Below are 27,670 nucleotides of genomic sequence, written 5' to 3'. Positions count from 1 at the left end.
GCTTCTTATGCTGTTTGCGTATTTCGGTTGGAAAAACATTGCCATGAAAATATAGAATGTGTTTCAAAGTCTAAATATGAAAATGAAGGAATAAAGGGAAAATAAGGCTAAACATATGACAAATCATATCATTAAACATATTTAATATCAAATAAAGAATATAACAACTACATGTAAACTAAACATTTTGAATTAATGTATAATATGTTATCTCACAGATTTGAAACATATGTTAAAAAACTTTCTTTTCATTATAGGTTTCTCTGAATATTACAAATTGCTTGGCTTGACTATAAAATGATGATGTAAAATTAAGTTGAAGTTACACAGTGAAAAATGTAAAACAGATAGTTATACAATGTTACGAAAATATCATGGCAGGAGAAAGTCTGGGGTATTCTATCAGTATGATTATGTAGTATAAATGTTCAGATGTTTCCCGAATATTACACATAGGTATGATTACTGCTCCTAGGGGTCTGTAAACTTGGTTCAGATTCAGACCGTGTTACAGTGTTACTGAAATATAAATGCATTTCTTGAAATATAAAATAATTAACTTGAAATTTCAAAAAATTAATTCTAAATATTAAATTTAAATAATTAATTTGAAATATTGAATAATTACTTGAAATATGAAATAGTTCACTTGAAATATGAAATAATTCACTTGAAATATAAAATAATTCACTTGAAATATAAAATAATTCGCTTGAAATATAAAATAATTTACTTGAAATACAACATAAAACTTCATTTAAATTATCATGTTACTAGTCAGGTCCATTATAGTCAATCACCATATTTCTTAAAACATGTACAAGGATCGTTAAATAAAGACATTTTTCTAAAAGTATCCCTCAAGATTTTCTTAAGCATAAACTTCAGGTCAAGTACATTCGCTTTTACTTTTTTTCTGTCAGGTATAAATCAATAACAAAGCATACAAAAACTAAACAAGAATGTTTCCAGGGTCTAGAATTGCTCACATGGTAAAATTATCTCCAAAATGCTCAAGCATCAAAAAGATAAATTCTGACAGCTTCGGAAGGAATTGATTTCATCAATCCCTTAAGTTTTACAGTTGCCTGGTCATTTACTAGTAGCATGAAGATTTAAAAATTGGTCAATTAGAATCAAAAACCGATTCTGGTATATATTTTCATCCAATCAGAACCAAATGAGAATCAATTGTAGATTATATAATAGTCATCAATCCTGCAAAGTAAGGGTTAAATTGTACCAGTGGCTTAAGACAAGTAAATGAACATTTGGTTTTTAATATTATTCTAATGGGAAATTTATGCCACAAATGCAAACATTGTTGATACCAAATCAGCAATCCCCTGAAGTTTCAAATCATTTCTACACTTCTACACTGCTACTTTTGCATAGGTACTATTTCTGTACTTAAAATCTGTAGTACTGGAAATTTACTTTTGATATTTAGTACTATTTCTTTACTTTAAAGTTATTGTAATATTTAGGTACCTGTATTTTACAGTACTTGATTTGTACTTAAAATTTAGGTACAGAAATAATACCAACAGTGATCACAATATTTCATGTTTGAAAATCATTACTTTAAGAGATTTGAAATAGACAAACTTTCTAAATGCTAAAAATGTAATGTTGTAACCAAAAATCTGTAGTACTTAAATTTTAAGTACAAATCAAGTACTGTAAAATACCGGTACCTAAATATTACAATAATTTTAAAGTAACAAAATAGTACTGAATATTAAAAGTAGATTTCCAGCACTACAGATTTTTGGTACAGAAATAGTACCTATGCAAAAGTAGCTGTGTATGGGAAGAATTTTTTTCTATAAAAATTAACAAACCAGATGTAAAGATAAACTATTGTGGTCATTTTTTTTTACCTGATTGAAACCACATATATTTGATTAGAAGTGACTCTACTATGTATTACTTTCTACAAAATTTGATAAGGTTGGTTCAGTAATTTCAGCCAAGAAGATAAAATGTTTTTTCTCCATAGTGTTTCAAAGAAAACTATGTGCCACCATTGCTGTGCATATTGCCATCAAATATTAATAAACACATATATTAATTTGGTTTGGTTTGCAATAACCCATCAAGTTATTAATGCTTTTCATCTAATCTGAACCACATGAAGAAATTTTGTAGAAGACCTTAAATATATAATGTAAACAAAGTTTGATTAAACCAAAACCAAATATAATTGTTAACATTAAATAAAATAAAAAATTCCCACAAATTCAGCAAAACTGGGACAAAAGAATCAGAACTATGCATGAGGGAGACACATTACTTAAATTAAAATGATTTACACAATTCTAAACAGCCAATTTCAATAAATCATTATCCTCATGTACGTTGAGGAGGTTCAGCCAGAGAGAAGGTTCCTGAAAACAGATAAGGCAATTATCTAAATCACCTTGAGAAAACCCCATCTTCACTATGGATACTATCTTTACTAGAATGGACAGCGCTCCCTTTCCTACTCTTTCTGAATAAACCTGATGGTGGAGGCATTCTTTCTTTGTCTGCATACTACAAATAAAATCATTTTAAAATAATTCAAATCAAAATCAAACAAAAAGCTACCGGGTAGATGTACATCAGACAATATGTCTTATATACAATGATATAAAAAGGAGTAAATCCAATAAGCAACTAAAGCTTACTGTTTGGAAACTTTATCATTTTCCATGCTCAATTGAACCCAACTTACATCATTTTTACTAAAAAGAGGGAAAGTTAGAGATTTTACGGAGTTTTTTTATGTAATTTGTTTATCTTTGATAAACAGACAGAGACAGAGTTTTAAGACTACATGTGTCTATTAACATGTGTATAGTTTAAAATATTTTTTTTAAACTGGAAAATATCTCCATAAAGTAATAGATGAAAAAGAAAGTATAAATAATTCCACAACAATTGTGCAGTGTTGAATAACCAAGGACAGTTTAAAATATTATTTCTATATTCTTTTTGTGGAGGGGACAAAAATATTTACTTTATTTTTTTATATACAATAATAAAAATACTCTAATTTACCCTAAATAATAATTTCCTATTTAACTGGGATTTGAATCTTTGTAAACTACTGTTGACACAAAGTCCACTGACAAGACCAAAATATTCAACAAAATTGGTATCTACTGTACATTGAGATAAGAAATGTTCATATGTCTGTATTTTTCTTTCTTTTTCATTTATAAATGATACACCCTCATTACAATATTTCTCAAAATTAAATGGCTTTCAATATATTTTAATATTAGAATTTAACCAAATGGGTTGACTTGAAAGAGTTTGAAACATGGTCTGCAGCAGTGTGACATATTTACAACGGTTGCTCTGTTTATAAAAATACAAAAATGCATGGAGCTTTTGTTTTTAAAATGGTGGAAACAAGACCCCAAACAACTTTTTGAGACCCCATTTATAACAACCTTAGGAAATAGTTTCAGATAATCTAGCTGATCTTGAGACATTTACCTGAAAGTCAAACATGTAGCATGAACATTATGTGTCATTTATTTTACAGAATGATTTCAATCTGTTATTTGTAAGTATCTGAAAAGTATGGAACCTCATTCATAAACACTGAATAAGAATCCCCATATCTCAACTGTTAATTTGATAACTGACTTGGCTAATCATGCTAATTGGCTTCAGAAGACAAAGCTCTTAATCATGACATGAAAACACAATCATATATAATTATCTGTTTCACACTTACATACAGAGCATCTTAAATTGGAAATGAATAGGTGCAACAATGTTATACCTAATCAATTATATTTCAAGATCCGAATATGAAGTAATATAAACATCAAGGAACTATTATTACTGCAATATTTCTTGCATAATTCGAGAAATTTATAAAACTTGCTAATTCCAGTCTATCAAAAATAAAATTATCCCCTTTTTTCTCATTTTTATTCATGTAGGATGAAAATGCAAAAATAAGTTCTATATAGCCTTTATATTCAAAAGCACTTACATTCAATTTCATTGAAGCTCATGAAATACTGCTCAGTTGAATAAGCATGTAAATACTTTAAAAGTAACAATTTTTATGGTGTATTAATTGTTACTATCCTTGCAAAACAAACACAATATAAAAATGGTACCATAAAAATAACAACAGAAAAATTTAATAAATATTATAAAACCAATAAACAGGCTGAAATAAAATTACTATGAGTATTGACCACCACAATAATTAATACATTGACAGTATAATAAACTACTTCTTCCAGTTATTATGTGGTTAATAAAATTGAGAATGGAAATGGGGAATGTGTCAAAGAGACAACAACCCGACCATAGAACAGACAACAGCAGAAGGTCACCAACAGGTCTTCAATGCAGCGAGAAGTTCCCGCACCCGGAGGCGTCCTTCAGCTGGCCCCTAAACAAATATATATACTAGTTCAGTGATAATGAACGCCATACTAAACTCCAAATTGTACACAAGAAACTAAAATTAAAAATAATACAAGACTGACAAAGGCTAGAGGCTCCTGACTTGGGACAGGCGCAAAAATGCGGCGGGGTTAAACATGTTTATGAGATCTCAACCCTCCCCCTATACCTCTAGCCAATGTAGAAAAGTAAACGCACAACAATACGCACATTAAAATTCAGTTCAAGAGAAGTCCGAGTCTGATGTCAGAAGATGTAACCAAAGAAAATAAACAAAATGACAATAATACATAAATAACAACAGACTACTAGCAGTTAACTGACATGCCAGCTCCAGACTTCAATTAAACTGATTGAAAGATCATGTCTTCATCATATGAACATCAGGCACAATCCTTCCCGTTAGGGGTTTAGTATCATACCATCATAACATATATGAGAAGAACATAACCCGTGTCATGCCAACAACTGGTTTTTAAATAAATGTGTTTAGTGCCGATGCAAAGACCCTATAAGTGAATCAATATTAACGCCAAAATATGCAATCTTTAATGACCTGACAACAGTATCGTAGCTATATCCCTTCTTAATAAGTCTATTTAAAGGTTTTGTTAGCTTCAGAGGTGAATACTGACATTTTTGTGCTTTATAAAGAATATTTCCATAAAAAATTGGATGTGAAATACCTGAACGTATAAGAAGTCTGCATGTTGAGCTATATTTACGAATGATGTCCTTATACCGATGATAAAATTTAGTAAATGTTTTGACTAGTTTGTGAAATCGAAAACCCTGGTGTAATAATTTTTCAGTAATACATAAATTTCTCTCGTTAAAATCTAAAACATTGTTACATACACGAGCGAATCGTACAAGTTGAGATATATAAACACCGTAAGATGGTGACAAGGGAACGTCACCATCTAAAAATGGATAATTAACGATAGGAAATGAAAAATCATCTCTTTTATCATATATTTTAGTATTAAGCTTTCCGTTAATGATATAGATATCAAGATCGAGGAAAGGGCAGTGGTCATTGTCAAACATGTTTCTGTGAAAGTTTAGTAGGCGGATAATTAGTACTTCTGTATAGTAACACTGTATATTGATACGTCATCAACCACACACATTTCAAACTTATCATTAAGAGCATGGTACAATATGTGTTGTTATCTAATTGTAATATAAACACCTCCTTTAATAGAAAATACAATTAATGGTCTGTTTTATAAGATTGATGTCCAATTCTGGCAAGTTATTTTAAAGTATTTATATACCAACATGACCAAAGAGAGGTGAAAGATACCAAAAGGACATTCAAACTCATAAGTCGAAAATAAACTGACAACGCCATGGCTAAAAAGGAAAAAGATCCATAGACAAAGAATAGTACACAAAACACAACATAGAAATCTAAAGACTGAGCACACAAAAACCAACAAAAAACTGGGGTGATCTCAGGTGCTTCAGAAGGGAAAGCAGATCCTGCTCCACATGTGGCACCCGTTGTTCACCGTAATTTTTTAAGCATTATAAAAAGCTGAAAACTTCTGATACTCTGCATTTGCATATATAATACGATTTTCTGTTAGAAAGCTGAAGCACAATCTACCAAACGGATATTTAAACTCTTGAGTCAAAGACAAATCGACAACACAATGGCAGAAAAGAAAAACAACCAAAAGACAGCAAAATCTACAAAATACAACACAGAAAACAAACATTGAGCAACAAAACACCTACAAAAAAATGGTGGTGATGTCAAGTGCTTTGACAGGGTGGGCAGATCCATAAAAATTTTCTTTAGTTCCATTACTGTTATATGATATTTATCGTTGATTAAAATATTCCATCATTGCAAAGCTTTTATACTATATTCATCTATGATTATCTAAACTTTTGATTGGGATATTTCTAAATTGGAATTTATGACATTTAAATTGACTGCATTGTATTCCTAATTTAAGATACTTTTTATATTAGATCTAGGATTATGAATGAAGAATTTCCATAAATATAGTAAATGATTTTAAGTGACTTTTGTCATGTTAAACATACCGAATTAACCTATTTATTTTTACATTTTTATTTCTGGGAGATACAAGAGGTATGCAATTGTAGAATTTTTAATTAATAACTTTAATTTCAGTGAACATTTTTGAAATGGAAAATGATGCTTACTTTCCAAATGACATAAAATTCTCAAAAATAACTCTACATATAATTGTTAAGTTTAAAATGGATATCCAAACTTCCCGAAAACATCAAGCATATTTTGAAAATTATAATACGCTATATTTGGTCAAAATTTCATTTAAAGTCTGATATGCATATAGTTCCACTTAAAATATTATTTTATTATCTAATTGCATTAAAAGAAAACAAGTTGTGTAACAAACAGCCATCGTGATGCAGAAACCAGCATGGTATTAAGTTGCAAAGCATACACATTATTAAAATGGTACCATAAACAGTGGCGGATCCAGAAATTTTCATAAGGGGGGGGGCCCACTGATTGCCTAAGAGGGGGCGTGCTCCAGTCATGCTTCAGTGATTCCCTAAATAATCAACAAACTTTTTCAAACAAAAAGGGGGGCGAGGGGCCAGGGCCCCCTGGAAAACCCTCTGAATCTGCCTCTGATAAAAAACAACAATGTAATTAAATAAATTTTATCAAACCAATTAAACCAATTAACAGGCTGCAAGAAAAATGATGGTGGATCTTGACCGCTCAAATAATTAATACATTGACAATATAATCTACTATTTCGAGAATAGTATGTGGTTAAATATGTTTCTGTTAAAAGTTTAGTAGGCAAATAATTAGTACTTCTGTATAGTAACACTGTATATTGATACGTCATCAACCACACACATTTCAAACTTATCATTAAGAGAGTATGGTATTATATTTGTGTTGTTATTATCAAATTGCAATATAAACACCTCCTTTATCATAAAATACAATCCATGTTGTTGGTCTTTTTTATAAGATGGATTCAATTGTGGCAAGTTATTTCAAAATATTTGTATATCAAATATTCACATAATCTTTTAAACATTATCAATAACTGAAAACTTACAATACTCTGCATTTAAGACTTTCTGTTAAAAATATTGCAATGTTTTTATATAAATTCATCATTGATTAATATATTCCATCATTTAAATGTTTTTCAAATAATATTCATCTTTGGTTTAAATTTTCTATAATTCCAATATTTGTATATAATATCCTGTAAAACAGTGGGATTTACTACTTGTTGAACATATGAAAACAAAATTTTCTCTGACTCATACATAAAATCTAAAGTAAACATAAAATGCAGATCTTCAACATTCCTGTCATGAACCAAAACACCCCCTCTCCCTCCAAAAAAAAACCAACCCAAACTACCACACTAAAATCTCTCCAAAAAAGTATCAAAATACATATATTGTGACTACATGCACCAATGTTAAATTAAGGGATACAATTTGTTGTTTAATTGCTTCATCTCACAAAAAGTATGTGGAGTATTTGCACCTGGATTTGAAAAAATAAAAAAATATTGACATTTCAAATTGACTTCACTATATTCCTATTCTAAGGTAATTTTCATGTAAGATTATAACTCGAAAGTTTCCAAAAATATACTAAATGTTTTTAATTGCCATTCGTCATGTCAAACATACCTAATACCAACTTATTTTTACATCTTAATATATAACATTTACCGTAAAACCAGCGGAACATTATTATATTATTTTTTCTCTTTTAAACCAATAACTTTAATTTCAGTGAACATTCTTGGAAACAGAAAATTATACTTCCTTTCCAAATGACATAAAAATCACAAAAATAACTCATATAATTGTAAAGTTGAAAATGGATATCTGAACTTCCTAAAAACATCAAGCATATTTTGAAATTATATTATGATATATCTTGAGTATATTTGATATTAAATCTGATATACATATAGTTCTATTTAAAATATCATATTCTTATTTTCTTTTTTAACAATAAAATAAGTTCCAAATATCAAACAGCCATTCAAATACAGTAAAGAAGTAAGAGAAAAGAGAAACCAGCATGGCATTGAGTTTCACCAGGTTGTGTGTGATTATACTTTATTTAGACTTGTCATTTTTATTTGAATCACAATGGTTGACAGATATAAAATAAACTTGTCATTGGTATATTTTGATAAGATATAAAAAAAAATAAACCCATAACCAGAATAGCTTGAATATACTATAATATATCTTGATAGTTATCATACTTGCCTCTTTTTCAACATTTTTTGATCCACCTTTTTTATTTGCCTTCTAAAAGTAAATTACATTTCTTCTAATTTTTAAATTTCTCTGCTGATTTTGTTAACAAATTTATATCATTAAAACTTTAATCATACAATTCTAAGATTCTGCTAGTCCAGCATAAAAATAATTACCAAATATTCACAAGAGACCAAAGGATGTTGATTTTAGCAACTATAGGTCACCAACAGCCTTCAACAATGTACAAAACCTATACTCATTGGTTAAGAATTTCTCAAGTCATTGAACAGAAATAGCAAGAGCTGCCCTGTCTCTTGCCTACAGTATTTCTCAAAATCAATAACTATATTTTTTCTGTCAGAAAACCCTTTCAAAAAAGCTACTTTATTCTTTTATAAATATTAGTATAGGGTCAATGGTATAAAAGGTAATTCATGCAGTGGTTGATAACTCATTCTATAAAATAAAATGTATGCTATAAAGTCATAGGTGATAATTTGACATTTATTGTCAAAATATTTTCAGATGTATTTTAATGAAAACTATGTTATCTTCATTCATTTAATGCATAGAGAGTTCCACAGAATTGTATAGTTGTAGCAAAAACAGGCTATGTAAAATAGTTTCTATGATTCTTATATAAAGTTGTTTGAATCAATTCACATTAGTACTTGATATCAATTAGTGTAATCATTTTGAATTGGAAAAATAACAATCTTCTGTGAATATATGCTAGATAATAGACTGTCTCTCTTTTATGTAATTTACTAGTACATTTAGTATAAAGCAAATGTTGAAATCAAAATGGCAATACTTTAATATGTACATTTTGTACATTATGCAAAACATTCAGTCAATGAACCATGACTGAAAGTGCAGGGCCAAATAACTTCCCTGGAAATTAGAAATGACAATGCTAATACAACTTTACACCTAATATCATTGACTATAAATCATAAGTAGTTTGAGACTGATCTAAACACAAACTTTAACAGGTAAACAATGCAAAAGTTTCAATAAAGTGCTGTGCCATGAGCGCATGATAGTATGGTTGCTTTTTCAAAGAATAAAGTTCTATAACTCCTCAATGTCATACCAGAAATTCATAATAAACTAAAGGGAGGTTAATTTAATGGATATAATGCAGTCACCAAAGTTTAATGAAAACTGCTCAAAGCACTTTCAAGTTATTGTCCGAAAACTGAAAAATCTCCCTCTTTTAATGAATAAAACCCATAACACGGAAACCTAAAATCTAAAATTTATAAAAATCGAAAGGGAGCTCACATCAATAGATATAAACATTCACCAAAGTTTCATGCAAATTGGTTAAAGCGTTTTTGAGGTATTGTCTGACATGTTGATGACGGAAGGATGTACAGACAGACGGACAGATAGACGGACAGACAACTGTATACCATAATACGTCCCGTAAACGGGCATATAAAAAGCAATGAGTCATGATGAGGAGGCAGGAATATATACTATCCATGGAAATGAGACTTGCCTATATATATGCTAATACAACTGCATATCAAATATCATTGACTTACCATTAGTGGTTCATCATACACTGACCTTATCACGAATTTTAACATGTAAACTGAGCAAAAATTTCAAAGTCAATATACCATGACTTAGGGGTGGGGCCAAATAATATCCATGGAACTAAGATGTCCCCATTCTTTTGCACATACCAAATACCATTGACCTTCCACTATTGTTTCTTCTTAAACTGGCCTAATCACAACAAATACATTGTTGATGCTGCCGCCACTTTCGGAAAACAGCCAATCTAATTTTAATCAGATTGGAAAACAGCATGCCAAAATCTCACTTTTTTTTTCCTCGAAGCTAGACAAAAACCTTATGAAATAATTATGATAACTGATTTTGCTTTGTGGTATAATTGTATTATAATCACAGAAAATTAGCACATGAGTGTCACATGACATAAAATAAAAAAAACCATTTTATACCTTACATGCCTTAACTCAGTTATTAGAGGTTAAAGCAACAATTTGCATGTTCATATTTCCTGGGTGATTCCTGATCAGATGAATTTCTCCCAAAAGTGACATGAATCCCTTATAACTTCATTCCTTAATGTTCAAGTGTTCAAACAAGAAGTCAGGAACCTCTAGTTTTTGTTAGTCTAGTGTTGTTTTTTTTAAAATTTTGGTTCATTTGTATGTTTCAGAGTAAAGTGTGGCATCCATTTTGCTGAAATCGTATACATTATTGTTTAGGAGGCAGATGAAGCTTGCCTCTAGGGGCGGGATTTTCTCGCTATGTTGAAGACCCATTGGTGGCCTTGGGCTGTTTTCTGTTCTTTGGTTGGGTTTGTTGTCTCTTTGACACATTCCAAGTTTCCATTCCCTATATTCTATGGTTTGAACTGCCATTTAACAAAGACTGACATGAATTATTTAGTATTCAACTCCTATATGTTAGAGTGTTCAAATCAAGATCTAGACCAAAGCAAAGGGGTAAAATGCAAGTTTCGTCTATTATCTTGAAAACTACTATGAATAGAGAAAATTTGACAGGTGCAGAAATGTTGAGTATGTTGGATCTACCTGCTGTCCAAGAAACTTTCAAGAGCTAAAATGATCATCAAGTCATTTCTACAAATAAGTCAAACATGACCGAAATGGTCAGTTGACTCCTTATTGAAGTTATTGCCCTTTAATGAAGATTTTTCACAGTTTTTAGCATTTTTGCCTATTATTTTGAAAACTTTAATCGATACATGTAGATAGAAACTTTATATAGCAAAAATGATCAGCAAGACAAGATCTACAAATAAGCCATCATGGCTGAAATCATTAGGTGACTTGTTATTGGAGTTATTTCCCTTTAAAGATGTTTCACCATTTTTTTGAGTTTTGCTTATTATCTTGAAAAGTGTAATAGATACAAATGTAGATAGAAACTTTAAAAAGCAAAAATGATCAGCAGGACCAGATCTACAAATATTTCAACATGACTGAAATTGTCAGTTAACTCTTTATAGAGTTATTGCCCTTTCATGATGATTTTTACCAAAAAATGGCTATTGTTGAAGATGCGGGTGAGCGACACAGGCTCTTTAGAGCCTCTAGTTATGAAACTTTACACTGTTGTAGTACTCTGCCTGTAGATGGATATGAAGAAATACCTTGTAAGCCCAACTCCTCCGAAACTGCTCATTGGTTTTTCATGAAAACTTACACAGTTGCAGATGTGCATGGAGGAATATGGTTGCTGTTCAAAATTGATAAGGAAGATAATTCAACTTATACTTTCACAAAAAAAGAGAGGGGTATCACTCAGTGAGGTCACTCACAGTTCATTTTGGTGGTGTTCACTACTATATTTACTGGGCCACCTAAGCTTCAAAAATTCTAAGTTAAGATTTTATTGCTTAAATCTGTTCAGCAGACCCTAAAAGCAATGTGTTGTGTAAAGCACTGGTTGCCACAAATATGCCTGATCATTGAAGATTTAAATCTGATGATTTTTAATAGATAAAACAGTGAAAAGTACGGGAAAATCCCCATCCCCCCCCCCTCCCCCCTTTCCTCCCTAATTTTCCCCTATATAACCAGTCAAAAATTTCACACCAACTTTAGGCTTAAGAGTTTTCCTGCTATTTTTACTTTTTTTCAAATCATGTACCCATACTTTTTTTTCTGTAATAATTTGGCTTACTGTCATTTATATCAGACATTGTGTCAGACAAAATCAGTGAAAATTAAGGCAAATTTAGAAGTCTTGGATATCTTATTCAAATAAGTTTGTGTAATCTCCAATTTTTTTTTTTTATTTACCAAAAGCTGATCCCTTGGACATGTGTATACTGCCAATAAATCAAATTCCTACAAATGCATTTATTCTTTTTTATCGATCTTTACCCCAATATCCCTTATCTTAGCATATACACAAATATGGTATATTCAGAGGTCGTTGCCATGGAAACAAAGTCATGTACATGCCAATTTTATTTTATGTTTCAGACAACGGATATGGTCCCTTTGAGTACATAACATTTTTATATTACTTTAAATATTTTTTTGTCAGGTTCATATCACCTTAAATGTTAAAGGGTTTCATTTTGAAAAGCATAATTACCAGATAGTATAAGTGGCATACCAAAATATAATAAAGCATTTTGACAGGTGTAAATACTAAAATGTACCAGATATTGGTAAACAACCAAAATTATTAAATTCCAAATAGATGTAAGTGGCCAAAATACATTAACATATTGTTATGGCAAGTGTAATAATAAGATATCAGTAAACCTACCAAATTACGTAACTTGTATTTGGACGCAAAATTACCAGATATTGGTGAGCCACCTATCACAATAAATAAAGTTTTGACAACAATGCTTTACAGTATCCAACTTACTGACTGTCTTCTGCTAAGGCTAGGTGAGCTATTAGGTGGTGTTCTACTTGGACTTCTAGACCTATAGTCCTCTATGTTGTCTGCAGACCCAGCCCATGTAGACCTAAACATGGCATTCTTCATATTTGATGATTTAGACAAGATCAGACTACTTAGTGCCCTGGCTCGGTTACTTTTCCTAAATGATGCTGTTCGTGTAAAGGAATCATCAAGAGATCTACCTGACACTGTAAATACATATGAGAAATTTGTTTCATCTTTCTTTAATGCTAATATTCTACAGCATTTTCAATTTCTTGGACATGATAAATTCTAATTATATCGTAAGGAGTAATAAGGAATGATATATGTTAAAAGAAAAAAAGTTGATTAGGGTAACTTAACTTCTATTAACATCAGTAGTTTTTCAACATTTAAAACTTAAATTGAAAATAAATATCTTTAAAGAAAAGCAGTTCTTTTCAACTTAACTCACACTCTTTGTGTTACTCGTTGCAAGTAAAAATTTGTAAAAAGGGTTCCCACAACCCTGTGTCTTGCCTGCGATTGCTGCAGTGTAAAAGTGTAATGTTAACTGTATACAGTAAGTCCATTTATCAGTTAAGTATAGAAATCAAGACTCTTTCATTAGATGCTATTTCTTCTTGAAGATTAGCTTCTGTCCAAGTTTCATAACAATCCATGAAGTTTAAAAGTTTATCATGTCAAAGAAATTTAATCCCGAGAATGTCTGAAAATGTCAACTGCAAAAAACTAAGTCCATCAATCAGTAAAATACTGAAAAATGAAAAAAAATATTTTCAAAATTTTGCTTGACATTTTTTCTTAACCATAAAAAAGCCTCTGTTTAAGGTGGCTGGGGTGTCTTCCTCCATCTTGGATTTTGAAGTAGCAGATAACGATTGGTCTAGATCTTAAATGAAATGTGCAAATTCTGAGAGTTGTATGTAATTCATGTGTAAGACTTTTCATGTTAATATAGTAGATTATGTTTTTTATCATATTTATGGCTGTATTTCCTAAACACCACAATACTTTTGCATGATTCATTTTTTTCAACTTTGCCACATAAGGGGAGATAACTCAGATAGTAGGGGAGATAACCCATATAAAGTAATTTTTATAATAGAAAGTGTTGTGAATTTACCTATTTTAATATGAAGCAAGAAAACAAGTCTGGTGACCCCAAAAATACTAAGTCTGTTTATCAGTAATATATGGAAAAATGAAAACAAACCTTTTAAAAATTTTGCTCTGGATACTGTCTTTTGGTCATAAAAAGGCATCAGTCCAAATTTCATAAAATTCCATGTAGCTTTGACAAAGTTATTGATGTCTAAAAAACTTTAACCACAAACGTAACCTAAATGTTGACAATGCCAATGACTGAATCTTGGATTGCTATGTCTCGCTTTCCCATCATTAATGTCACAGGCACAGCAAAAAATAATTCATTTATGACACAATACAGGAAGAGAGAAGAGAATTGTGGTTATATAAGTAACATTCTTCCTCTACTAGAACATTTGTTAAGGTATATATCAACCACATTAACCACATAGGTCTATCCTGTGACAATCCTGAATCACTAACAGGACTTTTCTTTACCAGTGTTACCTAAATCCTATACCTAACCTTAAACTTTAACCTGCTTCCACCTTAAAGTAAGAAAAGTACAACACGATATATATTGCCACTTTAGTGACTTATTTATGAATTATCATTTGAAGTTAAAAATTTTATTAGTGTACCTTTGATAAATTTTGTCATGTAATGGTACATTTTAGTGTACCTTTGTTAAATTTTGTCATGTAATGGTACTTTTTAGTGTACCTTTGTTAAATTTTGTCATGTAATGGTACATTTTGTACTAAATAAATATGGAATAGTTTTCTTTGTTTTGCTCATTGTACTGTTGTCCTATCAATTACCAACACTCTGGCTCCCTCTACCAATAAAAACTGACTGCCACTATAAAGCCAATGATGCTGAAAGTGGTTTTAAACACCAACAATCAAATAATCGTTAATCCTGTTATTCTAAGACTTATTTTTGGTATGTCTTCCCACTTTTACCTGTTTTAAAATTGTTGTATGAAATTAAAAATGTCTGGTGCCATTGATAGTCATACTAGCTAGTGGATGGGACTGTAAGAAAGTACAAGCTGCAAAAAGGGAAGTTAACATATAGTTCTCACAAAGTACTGTGCAGACTGGCCTAGTGATTTAATTGAACATCATACATACTCACTCAGGGTTGAAATGAGTTCATACTCTCTTCATTCATTCAGGTCAGCTCAAATGCAGAATTCTACAATTTCACTATTTTTCAATTTCATAGTTTGTTTACTTAACTGCCATTTATAACTTTCTATCCTTTGTTTGTATCACTTTATTACCTGCAGCAGATGAGGTGCCAAGCCTTCTTGTTAACAATAGTTCTGGAAAAGAGATTGAACATGTTAACAGATTTGACATGACCTTATTTTAAATGCATGTTCAAACAAATCAATATCATTAAAATTGAAAATCCTCCAAACTTGTTAACAGCCCTGGAATGAACTAGCTGGTAAATGTAAAATCTAAATTAAACAATTAGGGAAAGGGCTAATAAACTATTGTTCATGTCTATTTCTGAGAGAAAATTTCTGATTTTTTTTAAACATTAAACTCCAGATCTAAAATTAAACCATTTTATCATACAACTGAATAAAATTCTCAAATACCACTTTAAGTTAGTTCTGATATGCATGATTTGAGTCCAAAGTCTTGACAATAATAATCAAAACGGGATTTTCATCAAGTTTAACATTAATATGCAAGTTGTCTCCTTCTATTCACATATTTGATAACAATTTTATTTTTTTACTTATGAGTGACTTTTTTGAAATTTTGTTTGACATCTTAATTCATAAACAGTTAAATATAGTCCTATATCAACTGTGATGTATTTAACTTATTGCTATATTTATCCTTTCATTGACTGTTTTTTTAGTCTAATTGTTAATTTGTCAAAAAGCTATAAAAGTTAATCTTGAAACACTTCCATTTTCAAATACATTTTATGGTATTTTTTAAATGTCAAATGTCTGTATTCTATGAATGTTGGTTTAGGCAATGTCAGCATGTGTCAAATATCAGAAGGCATTTAAGCAATAAGGAAGATATAACAATTTGTTATATTATGTTAATACTTTTCCGTGGTTAAACTCAAAAGAAAAAAGAAGTTGTCAATAGGTGGAAACAACCAGTCGATTTTACTGTCAAACTAATTAATATCAGAAACAAAAATCATAATTTTCAAAATGGTAGCCCCTGCAATATTTTGAGGTCCAGTGTTATATGATCAAGCAAAAATGTGCATAAAATTAGAAGCCCACATAAAAATTCTATGGGGCCATGGGCTACTGGGCCCTGTGAATTTCCAAACCTAAACGTATAATCTCTTTATATACAATCCAAATATTTGGTGATTCATCTTCAATTTTTTTTGTCCTGATATACATATTAATTTGCCACTGGAATTTAAGCAGCCTGGTCCATCATCATCAATTTTTACCTACATCTGCTCTATACAAAGAGAATATTATATGGATTTTTTTAATAACACCTGTTTTTGAAGAATGGACAAAAATGCAAGATTAATTATTGCAATTTCAGGAAAATCTGGATACAGATTTATGTGTCAGATTTCAGAATGCCAGTTCTTTATATTGTGATACAATGTACTCACCTATTCGCATTAATAAAAAAACTCACAATAATTTCTGAATTTACAGTATTTATTTTAGAAACAAATAACTTTTTTTAAAATATAAAGCTTTTAGGGCCAGGTGAGCTAAAAATAAAGAAAAATAACTGTCTATGTGAAGAAACACAGTAGACCAAAAAACATTGAGTTGTGAAACATAGGTATGAACAACTAGATACAAGTAGCTGGTACATATCATGCAGTATACACTTCAAACAACGATGAGAAAATGTGATTCTAGAAAAGATTACAAAACAGAAAAAAGATACAAAACAAATGGGCCAAATATATTCATAGAAAAGATACAATTGTGTAAATTTTGGTTTCTATGGTTGCAATTCACCATTTCAAAATCTGAAGGACATGGGGTAATTTCATTGTTTGTACCCCAAAACAAAAATGACATCATTTAATTTTTATTGGTTAATTTTTCTGTGTTTAGGAAGTTATGAGCTAAATATTAGGTTTGAGTGTATGCATTTAAATATATTACACAGAATGCATTATAATCTAAAATGGTAAATTCTTAAGAATTTTCTAATTTGGCAACTGGTTTGCTAGGATTGGATAACTTGTTGTGATTTTGTTGAATATTGATATCTGCAATGTAAACAAAAATAAATCCCCAGCAAGACTTGCTGCTTTATGGTTTGGCATGTTGTGAAGGGTTGCAATAATGATAAATAATAGTAATATTTCTTCAAATTACCGGTAAACCAGTCATTTCAATTCCTTTTCCATAACCAAATACTGCTAGGGATGAAATAATCAGTAATTATGTATAAAAGTTAATAAAAATGTTAGAAATGAATGAAAAAAGAAAAATGGAGATTCATTCCATGGCAGAAATTATGAAGCATAAAGTATACACATAGATAAGCTAAGTTAAACTGTGCGGAAACTGTTGCAAACTGTCATAAATATACTAAATGAATCTTTTCAAATAATAAAATCAAAGCACACAAATATTAGGCAAAAGTACAAATTGCTGTATTAAATAGATAAATCAGTGTATTAAAGGTACATGTATATGTCATTGATGGATGCATCTGTAAAAATCACTTAAATCATATTATTAAATGCAAATCAACACCTGCCTTTTCTAGAAATTACAAGAAAAATTGAAAATGACTATATCATAAAAACAAGATCATTGTATGTTACTCACTTCACACAAAAAGTAGAAAGAGTGTTGATCTAATCTTATATATTTAATAAGCACATAAACAGTATCCATGTAATTCAGAATTCTTTTTTTTCCCTGATACTCTATGTGATAGTTATATAAATTTGTATATGGGGACAGTGTCTACCACGTGGAATTGTTTACAAAGATTTACACGGGTTCACTCTGTTTGCTGTCAAAGTATTATGTGAAAAAGAGTCTATTCATATTCAAATGTTTTATATTTATATGTTTATCATGTTCTAATTGATTCATTTGCTTTATATAAACATTTATGTATTTTCACTCCTGTTACACAGTTACTGCACCTGAGTTGTATTTTGATATAAACATCTAAATATTTATAACTGTTAGTATATAATCTATGATGTCAAGATATATTATATCTCAAATTAAAACTTTTGAAAGAGAAATTATAAAGTTTCAAAAAATAAAATTTGTAATTATTAAATAGTTACTTAGTAAACCTAAAAGATAATTTTTTTGAACATAACAAAAGTAGCTGTAACAATATGTAAATTCTGTAAGCATAGTGAAAAACATAGAAACATCATTCCTAGAAACATCTTATATTCAAAACTATAGAAATATTTACTAAGGACTACTTTCTATACCATATTATAAAGGTGTATGATTTCCTTTACTACCCTTTATTTACATAAATGGATATGTATAGAAAAATTTACCACAACAAGTTTTTGTCATGATAAATACAAGTACAACAGTTTGCTTCTTAAAAAACTTGGTAGACTGGTACAACTACTGTGACAATACCATGTTTTACCTACATTCAATAAACTATGTGATGGAAGTTTCAATGACAAGTTCAGTACTAAAATAGGTCAGATTTACCTGGTACAAATGTGCCTACCCTGGGAAAACTCAAATTATATGATCTCTCCATATGCACATCAGCATAAATGTATTTGGGTTCAATATTTAAGTTCAAGTTTCATGTAAATATCAATAAATAATATAAGCAGATGTCAAAGCCACACTACCCTAGATGTTTCTAATTCTAATAACCTCAAAAGGCTACTACTGCTAAAAACTGAAAGGACCTTAGCCATCTTTCCATAGACACAGTTGCATACAAGTTTTTAAGAACAAACCAAATGTCATGAACAGGTACATAAAACAAACAATGAACCAAATGTCATATTATACGTAAAACAAACAATGTAAAAGAAATTAAGAATAGAAGATGGGAACTAAATAGATCTCAACTCATGTCCAGTGAACGAAACCCTGGTATTGGCTAAAATATTCTTCCATATTACTATTTCAAATCTTGTATATCAATTTGCATATGTAAAAGTACAGTTTCAATGACAATGTGAATACTAAACAGGGTCAAATCTCAGTGTTAAAATGATTCCAGATTTAGCATGGGTATCCATTATTCTACAAAGTATAGGGATCTAATTGAACAGAGCAGAAAGTTAGATATAAAACAAAATTTATACATTCCAAAGTCAAACCTCTTTTCTTGACAAGATTACAAGGTATATCAAAAGAACTGTGTTATAACAAGAAAGGGTACACATGCATGAGGAGTCACAACACATCTAGAGGTACTAAAATATGTACTTACAAATATATTTCTCTTCTAATCCACTCATGCAGCATTTAAAAGTGTGTATTATTATTAATAAGGTTCATCTACTTCTAAAACATATTTCTACTATTTGTATACCCTGCTTTTTTCAAACAAACTTTAGTTTAATTGCTAGTGATCTTTTTTTTCTCATTTATCACAAATCTCTGCTTTTAACATTTTAAAGCTATTCACTTTTAAAATTGTGTTATAAAAATATCTATCCTGAATTTATATTTTTTTAATGTGTATATCTTTTAATTTTCTACTCACTTTTGTTAAATGCAATTAACTTTTTAGTTTTTCTGCAAGTACAGTACTTTCCTTGTCATGAGGCCATCCTATCAAAATGAATGCCATCTTCCTGATAGACTCTGCTAAGGTGTTTCACCACAAATAAAATACTACTCTCATTTACAACTAAATAGGCCTTTTCTTAAATTTTATGGACTGTGATGCTTAGTTGGCCCCTTTTTATGGTGTGTATATTTCTCAACGCATGCTGGTCTGTGGTGACGTTTAAGATTTCAATGAAAGTCATATTAAGTACAAGTGGTAAATTTTTGAGTCAGGAATATTGTTACCACAAATTACTTAAAACATTTCTTAAAAATTCTTTCATAGATTCATGGTTTAGAAATTTTGCTGTACCTGTAGAAACATTTATAAATCTGGATATCAAATCCTAATTTTATGGCCATGTTGTTTATAGAGTTATTAAATTTAGAAACGATCCTTTAAATAAGCTTATTTTGAAAGGGCATCAATTTTAAACTGTAGTAAAATCTTTGAAATACTGTTTTCTTTGGTACTATTATTGATTTTGTTTTTAACAACAAAAAAAAACCTTAATATGTATCATGGCTGTACATAAGGTTATGTACACTTGGTCCTACATCCTGTCAATACTAATATTTAGACATTGCACAAGGTCATGTTTTGCCCAAACTGTTTATTTATTCATTTAGTTATTAGATGGCATTAGTTTTGTATTAGCTTTCAGTAACTGCCAGTACTCTGATATCCATACCATGTGTTCTTTTTGCTATGGTTTTTATGTGCTTAGTGCTAATTTGATGAGTAAAGCCTTCTCCAGTTGATTCTATGGTTTGTTATTACACTGTGCTGTTAAACTGCTGTCCTAGGTTAGGGCGTGGGTTGAATGCTCACAAACAAGTTTAACCCCGCCACATTCTAAACATGCCTGTCCCAAGTTAGGTGACTGTAATTCAGTGGTTGTTGTTGGTTGCTGTCTGCCTTATTTTTTGTTTATTTGTTGTTTTTAGCATAAATCAGGCTGTTGGTCTTCTCTATTGAATGTTTAATTTTTTGTCATGTCATGGCCATTTAAGCTTACAATATGGGTTTTGCTCATTGTTGAAGGCTGTACAGTGCCCTTCAGTTGTTTACATCCTTCAATGTCCTAATGTCTCTGATGAATAGTTGTCACATAGGCAATTATACCATTTTCCTTCATCAATCATTCTTAAATCAAGCTGAGAGAAAACCTTACTCACTGAATATAAAACTACCCTTGCAAAAACTTTTTGCTTTATCCATATATGACCTTACTACAATGTAAAATGCCTGTCCCTACCCTACACATCCAATCTTTTGAGGTTGCAGTGAAAAAGTAGTATCCTTCAAGGTCGACCCACTTTGCTAAACCTATCTAGCCGATTAAAAATTGATTTTTATGTTCTTGTCTAGAATATGCATTAAAATAACAAAATTCAATCACTCTCAGATTAACCTTTGATTAGTAGATGAAAACTCTACATATGTTTGCTATAAATTTTAAGAACAGAGCCAAAACTCAATGATTTTAAAACTTAGGGGCCTACTTTTTTAGTATAAGCTGCATTTTAAATCCATATTCATGATGGTTTTAACTGAAGTTATACACTAGTAATTTGGTGTTCTACAAAATTTTTTTTCGGGTCAGAATATAAAAATTCAAGAGATGTTGTATGATTGCCTGGGTGTAAGATGTAAACAACTACAGGTCACCATACAGCCTTCAACAATCAGCAAAAACATATATTCTTATGTGCAGGATGTACCAGGAAAATGTGTAGTTTATGTTGCAAAATGCAGGGGAAAAACTTAGACATGCACCAAAGGTGAAGTGCACACAGATTCTGACAAAAAAATATAGAATAAACAAGAAAATGTGATAAATCTTTAATACCAGTATTTAAAATGTGAGTTATTATGGCCATGACATTACAGACTTGTAGTTTAAAATAAATGGGGAATGTGTCCATGGGACACAGATGATGCCCCTGCTTGCATATCATATAAAGTTATAAAGGGACATAACTGAAAAACAGCATAAGTGACGCTACCCAAATTTGTACTTGATCTGAGTGTTGTGGTTATGAGTATTGTGTATAAGTTTCATAACATTTGGTAGAGGCAACCTAAAGTTAGAGAACAGAAACGAAAAATTCAGCAATTTTTTCCATTTGTAAAGGGGCATAACTCTAGAATACTAAAAGTGACGCCACCAAAATTCAAACTTGATCTGTATTTTGTGGTAAAAAGCATTGTGTATAAGTTTCATTACATTTGGTTGAGGTAAACTTCAGTTGTAGAACGGAAACGAAAAATTCAGCAATTTTTCCATTTGTAAACGGGCATAATTCTAGATCGGTGAAAGTGACACAACCAAATTTCAAACTCGATCTGTGTTTTGCGGTAATAAGCATTGTGTATAAGTTTCATAACATTTGGTTGAGGCAAACTAAAGTTAGAGTACGGAAACCAACTTTGGGACGTATGGACGGAGGTACAGACGGACAAGGGTAAAACTTAATGTCCCTCTGCTTCGGCGGGGACATAATAAATCGTAATAATGCAGCGGCAAAATATCGATATGATTATTGATTACATATAATCTCTCAGCGGAAATATTTTCTCTTTATTCAGGACTATAGATCTTGATTCTATGGACCAATAGATGAATCATTACCAAAGTTAACTAAGCAAAAGATTTAAGACAAGGTCAATTACTAACAAAAAATGTTTAAATGCATCAAAATATGACTAATATACCACCATCAGTATCTGATAAAATGTCTAAGCATAAGATAGGTCACGATGAACAATGAGTTACAGGGGAAATCAATTCATTAAGGAAGAAGTTTTCTAAGCAATGTACTATTGAAGGAAAAGTGTTTCCTAAATATCAGATATAATCACAGAGCTGTTACTTTATCACAGTGTGTCAAACTATACAATGTTTATGGGCAATATAGTATATTGAAATGTTGTTGATTGACCATCAAGGATTATTAAGAAAGAGTCACAGAATTTAATGACATCCCCAAAGACGAACAAAGTCAAATCTAAATGTCCAACTTATATTCATAACCAGTTGTCCAAATGAGTCTGTGTTACTGTGTAAATTAAGTATAGACTTTATTTTTTATTTTTTTTTCAAACAAACACTTATAAACATGATGAATAATTAACAAACAAATAATAACTTTATTTTTAACAAGAGTTCAAACGCTGAAATGTTTAAACTGTTTTACTTATTATTGAATTCATGTTGAAAGTCTGAAAAGTTTTTACTACAAGTATCACATAAATCCACATTATCAATGTTCTATGAAAATGAAGTCACAGTCAGATGAAACATGCCAGACAGATCGACATGTACACCTTACAATAATTCCATACATCAAATATAGTGGTCCTATCGCTAATAGTACCTGAGAAACAGATCAAACCACAAAATCTTATCATTGACCAATGAACCATAAATTGAGGTCAAGGTTATATGAAACATGCCAGACAGACATGTTACACCTTACGATCATTCCATACACCAAATATAGTTGACTTAATGCTTGTAGTATCTGATAAACTGAAAAAAATACGAAAAACTTATCATAGACCAATGAACCATGAAAATGAGTTCAAGGTCATATGAACCCTACAAGACAGACATGTACACCTTACAATCGTTCCATACACCAAATATAATTGACCTATTGCTTATAATATTGGAGAAATAGACCAAACCACAAAACCTAAACATTGCCCAATGAACCATAAATATGAGGTCAAGGTCAAATGAAACCTGCAAGACTGACATATACACCTTATAATTATTCCATACACCAAATATAGTTGACCTAATGCTGATAGTATATGAGATACAAACTTGACCATGTAACTTTAATAGACATATAGAAGTTGCAAGGAACCCATATACCAAATACAGTTATCCCATTACTCATAATAAGAGAGAATTTCACTTGACAAAATTAACAAAGAATGTGTCCATGGAACACATATGTCCCCCACTAGTAAATAGGCAAGACAAAAATTAGCATTTATGAATTATGTCATAGAAAGTGTTATGTTTTTCTTTTTAAGTACATTTAAACAAGAAATTTTTGAACTTTTCAAAAACATTAACAGATATGAAGATGGAGAAGTATTTGAAATTGTATCAATACATTTTGTAATTGTTATTTTGTACAACAAAGTTCCTATTATACAACATTCTTTAAATCACATTAGTCCGTCCTAATAATTTAATTTAATTTTTTTTAGAAAAAGTCTTATTCTTTTAAAAAATCTATCTGTACAATAATAAAATAAAATGTTAGCTAGATGAATAGCATGAAATATGTTTGATTAATTCAGGATCACTATATTATCTATAGTATAAAGCACGCAAATAAGCTCATGCAGTTTATCACTGATCAAATGTTGGCTCCTCAGTCAGCCCAAGATTTAAGGAATAAAGAAAGACCTCACTCTGATTTGAGTTGTGTCGGATTGACCCTCTTTTGAAAGCACCTAAAATCAAACAACATACTTTTATTTAATCTAGAAGTCATTTGTTTATTTATAGATTTCTAGTTTCACTTTCAATCTCGTTAACCTGTATAATAATAATAGAGTGAAATATATAAAGAAGAAGATGCAATAAGCATTTAAATGTAAGCCTAATATAATGACCTAACTGACATCCTAAAATTTATCATTGATCAATCACCGTTAGATCAAAAGTTATTTCTTATCAATAACTGTTAGATCAAGTTATCACGGATCAATCACCGTTAAATTAAAAAGTTAATTGTTGTAAATTTGAACAAAAAGTTATATTAATGAATATGTAAGTAAATTATACTGTTAATCTTTTACAGAACTTTGTCTCAATTTTTCCACATATATTCACTTCATACATTACTGATACAAATTAAAACCTTTGTCAAAACTATTTTCTAGCAAGTGCAGCCATACAAAGAAAGACAACTCTAAATGTGTCTTATACATACATGTTATGCCAGGCTCATACTGTAAGACCAAAGCAAACATTTTAAACATTAATCGCATGCTTCTGGAAATATTTGCAAGGTTAGTGACTAAATATCAGGGCTAAGGAATGCAATGTTAAACACTTAATTAAACATGAATTTACTTATAAATCTTTTTTACCCAATTTAGTTGTTTACTTTAAAAAAAAATTCCAGTGAATAAAGTCTGGCGTAAAGTTGCACCAGAATATCAATTGTTTTTATACTTTTAAGAAAAGTGCAGACCATAATCTTGGAAATGTTTGCAGTTTCTGCATCTATATATGAAGGCCTTTTTCTACTATACAAGACAAAACAAGACATTTTTATCAATATTCATTTGTATATAAAACATAAATATACAATACAAAAAGCAATAGATAAAAGTCTAGAGAACAAGTTAAGAATTATGACAAAGGTTCAGCAGATATATTGAAATAATGCAATAAAATTCATAAATTACAATATTAGTAAAATTAAATAATTTAATTAAATAAATATATATTCATATATGATAAAAGTAAATAATCAATGAAGTTTGCTTATGTTAAATTTTATAAATATTATAAATAGATTTGATGTATTTTTAGCATGGAATGAATCAGGTTACCCGTAAAAAATTAAAATCATGCCACTGACAGTTTTCAAATAATAATTTCGTGCAGATATTTAGATATTGACTAATCTTTTTAGTAATTAATAAAAGAAATATTCATTGTCAATTTCCTGAGTATTTATCTATTTGTTAAGACCTTGAAACCAGTGCTACAAGCAGCAAAATTTGTCAGATATTTATCACTACTTCAATCCCTTAAATGTTGTTATAACAGGCTTAAAATTTCCATTAAATATGAATTTTAAAATACTATAAAATATAATATAAACTTTATGTTTTTATTTAATCATTTTATAAGTTATAAAATATCAATATTTATAAAAACAATTCCTACATTTGTTCAACCATCTTTTATCTTTTCATATCAGTAACCAGATTTTGATTAATGTTTTCTAAATAATTGTCACTAATAGGAGAAAAAAGTAAATAAAAAACAAAACAAAACCACAAAACCACTGATTTTTCTTAGTTCCATTAATATTGCCTCAAACTGTTGATGTTGATAATTCTATCTAATCTATATTGTGATCTTTTCTTTCAGGTTTGTGAATTTCCAAATCTTAAGAATCATAATTCCTTGTAAAGATGACAAAACCATTTTATGAAGTAGTTTTTAGATTAAGTAAATCTTTCCTTGGCCTTATTTAAACATGAAACATCAGTATAAACATGATAAATAAAATATAAAGATAAGTGAGACATATATCTCATGGCACAAAATGGAATACATGTTACCAAAAATGTTTAAATAAAAATTTGAAGAGACTAGAGTCCAATAATGCATTAAATATTCCTGAAATCTCAATTCTTATCATGAACGATATGCAGCTATCACATTTTAATAAAAATCCTATATTGCCACAACCATTCTCCGAGATAAATATAAACTGTAAATATATATACATGTATCACACGTAAGACTGAACAACACAAGGACAAACTAACAAAACATTATGATGTACTGCTATTAATAGCATGATCCTGTAGACATAGGTGTTGTATAGTTATAGAGCCCCTTGACCGTCTCTCAGTGGGAGGCTCTGGTCTAACAGAGCTCCGTAACTGGACCTTAGTGTTCGGTGGTAACTCAGGACCAGCAATGGTTATACTGCCCATGTCAACCCCATCTGATTTTATAGAGCAAGATAAATCAAAAGTCTTACGTTGGGCTTTCGTAGAGGCTGAATTTCTAAGGTACTGCTTAGCTTTCTTCCCACTGTAATCTCTGATGTTGGAATCAGCTTCTGTAATTAAATCATTTAATGAGTACCAGTAACATGCATTAGTACTGGAAGGAGTCTTGCAAAGCAAAATCTTACTTTTCAAGTTTATCTGATTTATTTAGAGTTTGTCATACTGTGTTGTCCATCATTGTTTATTTTGGTTAACTCATGCTGTTGGGTTGTTGTCTTATTGACATCCCCCACATCTTATTTTATTAATTCCTATGATGGTAGGTTTATGCCAATTATAGATTTTTTTTTCAAATTTACACTTTCGACATTCTTCCATGCTGACATAGCGTAACTTGACAAAATGAAGGATTTCAAATTCATTTTTGGCCCTTATTAATTCGTCTGACTATTTCTTTCTATTTACAAATAATCTAACAAATTATGCAATTACTTACTGTAAGTTTGTACTAGAAGTTCAATAATGTTCTCGTGACCATGCATAGCAGCTAAATGTAATGCTGTATAGCCCTGTAAGGAGACAATGTAATAACTAGCCATTTTAGAGCTTTTGAAGTAAGGAAATAAAACAGCTTGACATATTTGATATACAAGTTTAAAAACAAAGCAATTTTGGTTCAAAGCCTGACATTTGTTTAGGTTAATAGACATGGCCTCTTGCAAGAAAATTGGTAAAAGTATGCATTGTTTATGCTGTAACTTATTTCAGCTGAAGTTTCTTAGTACATATGAAAGCTATTATCTATACTGTTGAAGTCTTTCTTTCTGATCATTTTTGTTCATTAAATCTTTATTCATTAACTCTTTTCCTCTCTATAAGTAAATGATGTCTATTTTTTGTGACATTTAGATGTCTATTTTTGGTTCATATTTTGTGTGTTGGAGTTTTCATCTTCAGTATATGTACCCTGTTTATTTCATGCACAT

At 30.2% G+C, this 27,670-nt stretch overlaps 1 protein-coding gene across 1 annotated transcript; it reads right to left on the bottom strand.

The window, feature by feature from the left end:
* Positions 1 to 126: 126 nt before the first annotated feature.
* Positions 127 to 27,320, bottom strand: LOC127700564 (uncharacterized). Its single transcript, XM_052204119.1, has 7 exons — positions 27,181 to 27,320; positions 26,714 to 26,794; positions 15,482 to 15,523; positions 13,084 to 13,310; positions 8,695 to 8,736; positions 2,423 to 2,538; positions 127 to 519 (listed from the first exon to the last, which is right to left on the bottom strand). The coding sequence occupies exons 1-7, from the start codon at positions 27,281 to 27,283 to the stop codon at positions 447 to 449; spliced, it is 684 nt and encodes a 227-aa protein (XP_052060079.1). The 5' UTR covers positions 27,284 to 27,320; the 3' UTR covers positions 127 to 446.
* Positions 27,321 to 27,670: the final 350 nt, after the last annotated feature.

Source organism: Mytilus californianus, unplaced genomic scaffold, assembly GCF_021869535.1.
Source record: "Mytilus californianus isolate M0D057914Y unplaced genomic scaffold, xbMytCali1.0.p SCAF_5, whole genome shotgun sequence".
NCBI lineage: Eukaryota > Metazoa > Mollusca > Bivalvia > Mytilida > Mytilidae > Mytilus > Mytilus californianus.
This window is presented reverse-complemented; position numbering and strand designations above follow the sequence as displayed.